Source organism: Mus pahari, chromosome 1 (genome assembly GCF_900095145.1).
Source record: "Mus pahari chromosome 1, PAHARI_EIJ_v1.1, whole genome shotgun sequence".
NCBI lineage: Eukaryota > Metazoa > Chordata > Mammalia > Rodentia > Muridae > Mus > Mus pahari.
Window position 1 is genome coordinate 38,751,874 of NC_034590.1, and position 11,952 is coordinate 38,763,825.

At 47.0% G+C, this 11,952-nt stretch overlaps 1 protein-coding gene across 1 annotated transcript in view; it reads left to right on the plus strand.

Moving 5' to 3' along the window:
- Cers3 (ceramide synthase 3) overlaps positions 1–2,644 on the plus strand; it is a 120,442-nt gene extending 117,798 nt beyond the window's left edge. The window contains exon 11 of the mRNA XM_021215301.1: positions 675–2,644. Coding sequence (XP_021070960.1) covers positions 675–824 — 150 coding nt within the window. The 3' untranslated portion in view covers positions 825–2,644. The remainder of the gene's footprint in view (positions 1–674) is intronic.
- The last annotated feature ends 9,308 nt before the right edge of the window (positions 2,645–11,952 follow it).

The following is an 11,952-nucleotide window of genomic DNA, read 5'->3' on the forward strand; positions in this document are numbered from 1 at the left end:
TGAACCCCTGAACATAACAGAATGTGATCTTATGACTGCATGCACAGTTATGATGCATTCTGGGGAATTCAGAATCCAGCTACCTGTTCCTCCGTGTCTGCAGAACTTGACAAATGTGGGAGGGAGACAGCGTCCCGTGAATGCATTTTCTTCTTACTCTAAGTTGAGTGTAGGAAAGACACTGTGGATTGGCCAAGTACCTATAGTACCTAGTACTATATATATATATATATATATATATATATATATATATATATACCATAATCAAATTTTCATTTTTAAAACATTTTTAGATTTATCTTATGTAATAAATGTTTTGCCTGCTTGTATGTATGTGTGCTACATACCCATGGAGGGCAGAAGAAGGCATCAGATTCTCTGGAACTGGCATTACAGATGGCTGTGAACCCCTATGTGGGTACTGGGAATTGAACCCTGGTTCTCTGCAAGAGCCATGAGTATTCTAAACTAAGGAGTCCATACTCCAGCCCTCAAATTGTTAGTCTTTAAATCTGCTTCTGACTTGTGCTGTGGCGTGCCCCTGGGAAGGTTGGTGTGTGGGCACGGAGGCTCTTTAAGGGGAGCTAGCTTCCACCCTGGACCCACGCGTGTGTGCTCATGAGATGCTCCTCCTGCAATGCTGTCACTCATGGCCCATTCTGTCCTTTGCCTAGAACATCCAGGATGTGAGGAGTGACAACGAAGAGGAAGAAGAGGAGGAGGAAGAGGAAGAAGAGAGCACCAAGGGCAAACAGACAGAGTATTTGAAGAATGGTCTTGGGACCAACAGGCATCTCATTGCCAATGGTCAGCATGGTCGTTAGCTGGAAGCACAATGTGGTGCCAGGACATTGGGAGGCCGGAACTGCTCTTCTATCCACTGCTGTGGACCCACAGAGACCCCATTTTGCCTTTTATTTTATTTTATTTTATTTTATTGAGATGGAGTCTCCTATGTTGCTCAAGGTGGCCCCCAACTCAGTCACCCTGCCTGTGATAAAATGATAAGAAGTGGAATACCCGTGGATCGTTCAGCAGTTAAGTCAGGCTGTTCAGAGTTCAGAGATCTCTCCAGCCTGGGTCAGTTCGTCAGTTCTTGTTGTGTTTGCCCCCTTCCAAAATTTGAAGCACTTGACTTTCTCAGGAACTCGTTTTCTCTGAACTTTTTTTTTTTTTTTTTTAACTTACCACCTTGTACAGGTTCCATGGTTTGACAAATGTCCAGAATACCCACTTTCTCCAGGTGGTTGGCCACAGTAGCACCTCATCTTCCAAAAGCGTGTTTACAGTGGCAAGAGAGCAGTTAGAGGCAAAGGAGAGGCCAGGCTGCCAGGGCACCTGAGCCACCCTGGGCAGCCGAGGAGCATCTCTGTACAGGGCCTCTGAGGGCACCTGCTCTACTACCTCACAGAGTTAGAGTAAGGACTGGGTGAGCTGACAGGAGTGCTCGTGTCCCCTGCAGGTGTTAGTGACCCTCACTGCACTACAATTCCAGCTTTGACAAAAGAGACAACCCTGGCTGAACTTGGTGTGAGAAGCTCCACCTTAAAAATGGCTCTTAATGTGTAAGACACCCGGAGTTACAAAGGCCCAGAAGTCTGCTTCTGTTTGTGACTAAACAGGGATAATTCTCAGATGACCCCAGAGCCTTCCTGGCAGGGTCCTGGAGTAGAGGGAAGTGAGTTTTGTGTCAAGCTGCCCTGTGCTGTCAGCCCTGAGCCCCATCCTCAGGCTCACAGAGATGCCATGGGCTGAGAGGGTTGCTTGGGGGCCGCTGAGGAGGGTGGGGGAATCCAGGAGAGGTTGCTCACTGAGCCATATTACCCAGGAAGCCAGCCCCACGGTGGCATGCATGGGAGTTTCATGTGCTGAAGGAACTCTTAGAAGTGGAAAGAGGAAGCCATGCTGTGGTCTCGGGATCCCACTCATTCTCACTACTGAACAGTGAAGAACCCAGCGGGCCGCCAGGCACCTTAAGTCACAAAGGTCCTGTGCACACTAAATGGTCTGAGAGTTTCAGTTTTTAATTTTTTAAATAGCGTGTTTTTAAAACCTTCAGGCTAAGCAAATACGAGCAAACAAACAAAAACTCTTCAGAATTCTGTTCCCAACAAAATATCTTGTTAAAGAATTGTAGGAAAAACAGAAAAAAAGCAAGTCTTAAGTTAATATTTGTTTTTATGAGCACAGTACCATGTGCATTATATCTGTAATGTGATCTCATATTTAAAATGTCTCTACTCACTCTAGGGCATAGTTGTTGGTTTATTGTTCTTACTTTGGTGAAAGGTCTCAGTAAAATTATTTTATGTGTCCAGTTAACGAAGTATTTCCCCTTGATTTATTTTGGTTTTCTTTGACTACAGAACCTTTCCTTGCTTACAGTGAAACATTGTTTATTGCTATACGGTCCAACTTCTTTTTCTGCTCTGACGGCGGAAGGTAAAACTGATATCTGAGCTCACAAACAGCCGAAGCACGATACTGTGGAAGGGGAAGAGGTGTGCTTTGTGGCAGCATCAGGGGCTGTCATGACGGGGGAAGGTAACCCCGTTTCCTAGAGCAAACGGGTTCAGTACCATTTGAGGTGACTTTGTAACGTTCGAAGCCATACTGACTTTCAATAAAACAAAAGGGAATCCCACAGTGTATGGTGACTGAGTCATTTTGGCACACATCCTATGGCCTCAGAGGGAGAACTACAGATCTATACACATAGTGTAAACAGAAACACACCAGTCTTCTAGAAGGGTCCTGCTGGAAAGCTACAGAGAAGGGGGCCAGTGCAATCATTTATCCTGAAGACCTTAGAGCTCTAGCTGGCAAAACTCTGACCTGACAGTGTAGACAGCAGGCTTCTGGGGTGTTTGCATGTCTGAGTCTAGGCCTCTCAGACACATGAAGAGGAATGTTTGCCATTGCGATTGTAAGATGAGTTTCCTGGCAGAGACAGCTAATGGTTCTGGGGCTGAAGGCAGCACCTGGGCCCTGTGCAGAGCCAGCACAGGTGTTAAGAGGCCTGGGCAGGGAGATGGCTCAGCAGGCAAGAGCACTTGCTATATAAGCATCAGGATCTGAATTCAAATCTCAAGCAACCATGTGAAGAAAAGCTGGGTTGGTGTAACTGGGCATGACTATAACTGGGCATGGCTGTGTACACAGTACCTCCAGTGCTGGGACAGGGACAGACACAAGAGGACTGCTGGGGCTGGCTGGACACCAGAGTAGCTTCAGGTGTAGTGAGAGACTCTGTCTCAAGGGAATAAGGTGGAGTAGGGTCAAACAGTACACACCTGGTGCCTTTCATACTTACACATGCACATCACACACACACACACACACACACACACACACACACACACACACACACACGGGAAGGAAAGAAGACAGAAAACTGGTACATCCTAAAGGAATTTTTATGGTTCTGTTTTCCATATCTGCCATCAAAAGCTGTAGAAGGTGATGTCCATCAGAATTATCCACTGATCTTTTAAAAAATGTCTCTTTGCAGCACTGCCTGCTGTATTTTTCCTGACCCTCCTGGGATGAGGAAGGAATCTGCACTTTAGTGTAGCCCTGCCCCCCCCAACAGTCTAGTGCCACTGCTCTTATTCCTGGTTAGAGTTTCACACACTCAGAAGTGTGGCAAGGCAATGGTGCAGAGTTAGCGAGAGAGAGGAGGGGAAAGGAAGCCAACAGGGGAGGCCACCAGCTCACACTGCAGCAGCAGCTGCGATGGTGGGCTTCAACAATCGGCCAGTAAGCACCAAGTGTAAAAATGAACGTCCATTTGAAAACACCTCAAGCACATATTGCTTAGTAGACATGCAGTATAAATGTTGGGGGGAAAAGAAATGTTGAAAGCCAGTCCTCCTTAAGCAGGCCTGGAATCTCTGGTCCTCCTCTGCCAAGATAGAAAGAGTGCCGGCTCAGTTCAGGCTGCATGAAGACAGAGTGAGTACAGGGCCAGCCTGGCCAAAGCAGAAAGATCCTGTCTTAAAGCAGGGTTGGAGCACAGCTCAGGGTGGAAGGGCATTTACATGCACGAAGCCCTAGGTTTGAGTACACACATGCACATGCACACCCACATGGAGAGAGAGAGAGAGAGAGAGAGAGAGAGAGAGAGAGAGAGAGAGAGAGAGCGCCAAGATTTGAAAGAGCACAAACTACCACCCTAAAAGCTGCTATAGCTAATCCCATACCAGAGAGAGACAAGCAAACAGTAGGTAGGGAGAGGAGAGCTTAATAACAACAGAGGAGATGGATCTAATGGGGTCCTGCCTAAGACCCACCTTACAGTAAAACCTGAAAGGTATGAAGGACATGTCACAGGATTAAACGGGGTAAGAAACTAAGTCATAAGTGCAGTTGGCTAGCTTGAGTACCTCTCTTAGTATCCAATAAGCAAGACAAAAATTAGTAAGAGTGAAAGCTTTAACAGTGAAATTAACAAAACCCACCTGCCACATATAGAAAACCCCACTCCATAATTGCAGACGACAAATTAGTTTCAAGTGTACCTTGAACATTTTATCAAAATTAACCATGTGGTGGGTCATAAACAAAATCCGCAAATATTTCAATGTCTAAAGTCATGGGCTATAGTCAGTGATCAATGTGAAATTAAACTGGAAACCTGTAACCAAAGGATAAACAGCAAAATCTCCACGTATTACTAACCTAAGTAACACACGTCTAAAGAACTTCTAGAATAAAGAAGATACACTTTTGTTTGTAGGTATTGATAAACTTGTTCTGAAACTGGTTTGGAAATGTCCGGTGGCCCTGGGAAAACCTCAAACAAATTTGACAACGTTCAACATGAAGGAGTCCTCCCACCCAGAACTCAGGCTTAATTAACAGCTGCCATAATTCAGACTGTGGTCTTGGGGCTTGGGAGACATACAGGCCAGTGGACTAGAACACAGAAATCTCAGTTGGGAGTGTAGCTTGGTGGTGGAATGCTTGCTTAGCCTGTTTGAAACTCCTGGGTCCCTCCCCTAGCTGGGGGAGTGTATGTGAGAGAGAGTGAGCGAGTCCCAAAAGACACCCACACAAATGTGACCAACTGCTTTGCACATCTGTTTAACCAACTGAGTTTTTACAAAGTGCAAAACTTAATCCAGTGGCACATGAATAATTTCAATGGTATGGGGCGGAGCAGCAGCAAACAGAAATGAGCCCTGACCCAAACAGCATGCTATACAAAAAGCAACTAAAAATGGACGATGGGCTTAGGTTTAAAATACAGAACCACTCTGTTGCTTTGCCGATTGCGGTCTGGTTTTTGTGGTTACTAGGGATTGAGCTGTTACCCGTGTGTCTTAGTCGGGGTTTCTATTCCTGCACAAACATCATGATCAAGAAGCAAGTTGGGGAGGAAAGGGTTTATTTAGCTTACACTTCCACATTGCTGTTCAGCACTGAAAGAAGTCAGGACTGGAACTCAAGCAGGTCAGGGAGCAGGAGCTGATGCAGAGGCCATGGAAGGATGTTCTTTACTGGCTTGCTTCCCCTGGCTTGCTCAGCCTGCTCTCTTATAGAACCCAAGACTATCAGCCCAGAGATGGCACCACCCACAAGGGGCCCTTCCCCTTGATCACTAATTGAGAAAATGCCCCACAGCTGGATCTCATGGAGGCATTTCCCCAACTAAAGCTCCTTTCTCTGTGATAACTCCAGCTGTGTCAAGTTGACACAAAACTAGCCAGTACAGCATGCTAGGGCAAGTGCTCTGCCACTTGCTACATCCCAGCTGTCTTAGCTAGGCTTTTACTGCTGTGAACACACACCATGACTAAGGCAACTCTCATAAGGACAACATTTGATTGGGGCTGGCTTACAGGTTCAGAGGTTCAGTCTATTATCATCAAGGCAGGAACATGGCAGCATCTAGGCAGGCATGGTGTAGGAGGAGCTGAGAGTTCTACATCTTCATCTGAAGGCTGCTAGGAGAATCCTGGCTTCCAGGCAGCTAGGATGAGGGTCTTAAAGCCCAAGCCCACAGTGACACACCTAGTCCAATGGGGCCAAACTTACTCCAATAGGACCACCACCTTCTAACAGAGTCACTCCCTGGGCCAAGTGTATACAAACCATGACACCACAAGGTATGTGCCATTATGTTCAGCAAGACTATAAACTTTTTTTTTTTTTTTTTTTGGTGGTGGGAGGAGGGGAGGTTCCCTGGACTTCATTAAAATATAGTTTCCGAAAAGATACTTGTCATAGGGTTAGTATTGCTGTGATAAAACAGTGCAACCAAAGTCCCTCACTGCATTAGGCAGACCCCAGAACTGGTGGCGTATGCTAAGGGACTGAAGTTTGCACGTGCTCTCCCATCTGCTCATCTTCTGGCTTCCCCTGTCACTGCCACTGCTCCATCCAGTCACCAGGACAGGGCGATAATCCAGCCTGTCTCTCAGAGTTCATACTGAACACATCCCGATCCCCACGAGGCGGTGCTAGACTGTTGTCTCAGCTGTGCCCTACAACCTGTTGCTTTTATTTTACTGCAGTTTTTCATCAATTAACTTTGCTCTTTGACATTTTCAGGTGTGTATATTATGCATCCCAATTGCACTCACCCCACCCAGACCCCACTTCCACTCCTCCCTTACCCTCATTCACGACTCTTCGATTTGTTTTTATGGCTCACTGTGTTTTCCCAGAGATGTCTTATACCTCTGGGTTCAAAACTGCCCAATGGAGCCTGCAGGGCTCCCCAGTGGATGGAAACTAAAGACAACAACGGCTCCCCTTGTCCTGATTCAGTAGCCAGGAGGTCAGCTAGGAAGGATTCTCTTGAATCTATCAGTAGGCAGTATGTAGATCAGCTAGGAGAGATAGGGCCCCATGAGCCCCTCCTCCATTCTCAACTGACTGATGTGCCTAGCCTTGCACAGACCCAGAGCAGACAACTGCCCATGGGAGGGAACCATTGTTGTGACGGAGTCAAGACCAGAACATGGCCTTCTCCAGCTCCTCTCCCTTGTCTTCAAGCTCTTTCTTTTCTGAATCCTCTCCCTCCACATTCCCTGAGCCTTAGAGGGAGTGCTGGAGTCTCCTGAACACTCAACAGTCCCTTGCTCTCTGCACTCTGAGCAGCCATGAGGCGCTGCATTACCTGCAGTAAGTGAACTACAGAGAGGTCTCTCTGAGTAAGCAGAGTGGTCTCTGCCTATGAGCATAAACATAAATGTTTGCAGTCTACTACCACGCCACAGATTTAACTGAGTAACAGCAGTAAGTTACCTGATAGGCCCCGTGACCACACCAACCATGGGTGGGTTTTATGGGTTTTAGTGTGCCAGGCACGGGTTCTTTCAGATCCAATCAGAAAGCTTCTGGCTAAGTTGGCCAAACCTTGTTCTTGCTACTAAAACCACCCACCAACTTGAATCTTGAACTCCTGTTAAGGAAGAGAGGGAAAGGGAGGGGGTGAACACAGGATAAAACCCACCGATTTTGATAAATAAAAGAACATGAGGCTATGAAATGGACAGACCTAGAGACACACTGAAGGGCTCCACTGGGGCCGCTCAAGAACTCACTTGTTCCCTGGCTCTTGTCTTCAGTGCACAGCAACTGCTGCAGGACTCGAGACAAAAGCCATGGGGTTTGGACCAACATAGCTTCAGGCTGGGTGTTCCTCTTAGGTCCCATTCCCAGGACCCGATGGTAGGAAGAGTCCCCCAAACTTGTTCCAAACCGTCTTCCGTATCTTCCTTGTTCACTTGGAATCCTTAGCAGGTATGGGCTTCTGGTCTCTCCAAGGGCTTTGTCTCCATAAAAGAGTGACATTTTACTAAAAGGACCTTGTGATAGACTTGATTCTCTGGGCTGCGTCCCTGGGCAGATTCTGCATCAGTCTCTTTTGGCTGGAACAGACACAAAGCCAAGCACTGTGTAGCCAACACTGGCTGTGTGGCACTGGCATGGAGCAGGCATGCATCGCTGTTTCTGCTTGAGCTTCCTCTAAGTCTACTGTGGTGGGGGTGGGGGGGAGAGAGGGAGAGCATCCAAAGGGTTCACAGCACTGTCCTGGCCTATAAAGGAGATCACAGAAGCTCCAGCTTGGTGCTCCTCACCCAAGGATGCTGGTATCTGTCAGGGTCAGACACCACTGGGATTTGTGACCTGTGTGCTCATGAGCAGGGTCTTTAGCCTGAACCCAGCACAGTCAACCTCCAGAAACAGAAGGAGGTAGACAGCTAGAGTCAGGTCAGGGCACAGCACAGGCCATCCAGCCACGACAACCAAGCAGGTATGCCAATGCAAGGTGGTCAATATGGCAAACCTTGAAAAGGCCATTCCCATGGGCATGGGGACTTGCTTCCAAGGCTAATGTACTAAAGCCACAGTACATTTACTCTGTTAATACATTCAAAATTACACATATGTATAATGTGATCCATAGAATTTCCCTAAAATGATCATGTCTATCATTGTGTGACTGAAGATTTAGAAGACCATGGGCACTACAGGAAATGCCCGGAATGGAGTTTCTGGAGTTGGCCTATAGACTGGATACAGGACCTCGGCCAACCAGCTCATTCATCTCTTTGAACCTGTTCTTTATTGTAACACTGGTTCCTTTGCTGGTAGGCTGCAAGAGTCCACAAGATGATACAACTTGAGGCACGTTGGACATAAAAGAATTCAGAAAGATGGGCATGGCAGCACATATATTCCCTGTACTTGTGGCACCAAGAAAGGAAGATTATGAACTTGAGGCTAGCCTGAGCTACACAGTAGAGGTTATACATTGAGCTAAAGGAAGAGAGAGAGCCTGTTTCAACCTTGATGCAACCCACACCACCAAAAAAATGTGATCAGAAACTATTGCCTTCACTTCCAAAAACGTATGTCAAAGGTTATGTCACTTAACCTGAAAATGGTTAAGCTCAGATTTAAGACCACACCGAGGGATGACCTTCAGACACATGCTCGTTGCATTGATGGGTTTAAAATAGTTACCAAGGCTCACTGTGCATCAGTGCACGGGGTTAAAATAGATAACAGGGTGTACACCTTCTCTGCCGCCACTGAATGCAGTTGATAAAGGTCATTAGAAGTGTACCTTATTTGTCAGTTTGTTAGAGTGCAGCCCGGGGAGACAGGAATCCCACTGGGTATTTCAGACGCAGGAGGTTTTAATGCAGGAGATTACTTACGTGAGTGTCAGAAAGCTAATAAGGAAAACTACTATACTTTGCCCAAGGATACTAACTAACTTAAACATTTTACAGAATCTAAGTGGTTAGAAGATCTGGGGTGTAGCTCAGTGAAAGAATGCTTGCCCAGCGTGCATGAGACACTGAGTTCAATCCCCAGGACTCAACAAACGTAAGTGATTTGGGGGGATAGGCCCTATAGCATTAGTGCCCAGGTAGGCTCTGTACAGTGGCTCCTCAAACTAGAGGCCAGGACTCGGAAGCCTGTCTGAGGAGAGGGGACTCTGGCTGGTGGCCTCTCAGACATGGACTACGAAAAGTAATACCAGAACCTTCATCACGGAAGCTGGGCAGTCAGGTGAAGGAATGCCCTTGTCAGGGAGCTAGTGGCCTTATAAAAGTGGCCACAGAAGAGCCCTCACCACTTCTACCATCAGAGAACACAGCAAAAAGCTTCTGTCTGTGACCCAGAAAACCGGTCCTAACAGACACAGACTGTCAGCACCCCGGCTCTGAACATCCCAGAATTAGGAGAAAGAAATCCATATCCATGCACGTCTGGGGATCCGTACACTCCCTAGCACAACAAATAAACCAACAACGAAGGCAGCACGGAAGGTGGGTGCCCGAGGGACGTCTCCTGGGTCGCCATGTTGCATGGTTTACATGTTAATTTCCTCATGATTATTCATCTCATTTTTACCATGGCCCATTTGGCCCACTTTCCCCTGTGTTGGCCTCTCACAAAGGCCCATTGAAGGATTTTTCTGAAGACAAATTCCTGATCTGGCATCTAGGCTTTCTTAGTTTCTGAAGTACCTGTTAGAGTCCTGGCTCCTCCCAGCACTTTCTCCCTCCCCCAAACCTCTCCAGCCCCTTCCTCCAGCTTCTGATTCCTATAACAACCCAGCCAGTCCATCGCTTGGTTCCTCCTTTGGTCTTCTTTTTCCTTTTGAACAAAGCTCTTGGTCCCCAGTCTCCTCTCTTGCCGCTCTCCTCTTTTTTTCTTATCTCCCACCCCTCCCCCATGGGCTGGGCTAGTCTGCTGGCCACGTTCAGTCTGGACTCTAACAGATGTCTCTGCCTGTTCGCTCCCTCAGGTCTACAATAAAAACCCCTCAGTCACACCTGGGAGCGGTCCTGGGTCCTGCCCTCATTCTCATTCATCCCACAGACAGCTGATTGCTCCTCCCTTCTCCTAGGAATTTGGCAGGAATATGGAGAGAGGGCGGCTACCCTAAGAAAGTGCCCTTGCCTGCTGGCCTGTCTCTGCATTTCCAGCTGGAATAGTGTCCTCATCTCACATTTTAAGACAGTTGTTCAGCTCCTGGGAGGGGACTCTCACCTGAGCTCTGTCTGTACCACGCAGCTTCCCTTCTTGTCTACCCACCTTAGGACCAGATACAACAGAAAACCCACTCTTATCTGGAGACCCTGGATTTTTCTCACCACCAAAGATGACTTGGGGCAATTTTTAGGAAGAAAGCACTGCACAAATCTATTTGGGAGCTGGCAAACAGCCAACTTCCATCTTAGAGCAGTAACTTGGCCTGCGTCCACAGCATTTTGCCAAACCCCTCTTTATCAAGGTATGATTGACACACAAAATGCTGTGTGTATTTACTGTATATAACTGAGTGGTCGCTCCTCTCATTTTTAACTCAAGGAGATATTTTATTGGGAAATTCCAGTTATTGTGGCTTATGAAGTCAGGAGAGTCCTAGTTTAGTCAGAAAACAATGTCTGTGAGAGGACAGCTTCAGGAAGTATAGGGTTAACCTTGGGGACACTGGGGGGGGGGCGTTGGTGGTGGTGGTAATGATGGTGGTGGTCGTGCTCTGCGGATGAGAGCATTTTCTGTGACAGTCACTGTTGCAAATCTTGAGCCCTCACACATCAGCCAGGTATACCGTCAGCATGCAGCTATAACCCAGGGAAGAGAAAGGTGGGTCCTGGGAGGTGGCTGGCCAGTCAACGATGTAGAAATAGTAACCTTTATGCTCAGGGAGAGACCCTGTCTCAAAAACTAAGGTGGAACCAGGCAATGGTGGCCCTGAGCCTTTAGTCCCAACATTTGGCTGTCAGATCTCTGAGTTTGAGGCCAGCCTGGTCTACAGAGTGAGCTCCAGGACAGCCAGGGCCACACAGAAAAACCCTGTCTCAGAAAATAAGGTGGAGAGAGGTGACCCTTCTCTGACCTCCACTGGTATGCACACATCTGCATACACACAGTCAAAAGCCAAAACAAACAAACAAACAAACAAACAAACATCCCAAAGGACGTTAGCACAGCTGCTAACCAAGCATGAGATAATTACCAAAATGAAATATTCAGAGGATGAAAACAGGGCCAAGCAAGGTAAAAATCTGATGTTGAATGGAAAACTTGAAAGATTATAAGACAAAGATGAGGAGCGTTCCTGAAAAGTAGACCAAGTAGGCAGAGGTTGGAAACTGAGTGGAACAGTTTTAAAACTTGTATCAGGCCTGGTGATTCATGACTCTGCTCCCAGCACTCTGGAGGTGGAGGCAGAAGAATCCTCAGAGTCTGAAGACGGCTTGGGCTACATGGTAAGTTGTAGACCAAACCTGGGCAAAAGTATGAGCCGTGCCTCAAAAAATAGCAACAAAAAACAAAACAAAACAAAACAAAAATGACCGATTTAAGACTTTCAATATTAGTGGGGTTTTTTTTGTTTTGTTTTGTTTTGGTTTTTTTTTTTTGGGGGGGGGGGTGAGACAGGGTTTCTCTGTGTAGCTCTGGCTGTCCTGGAAC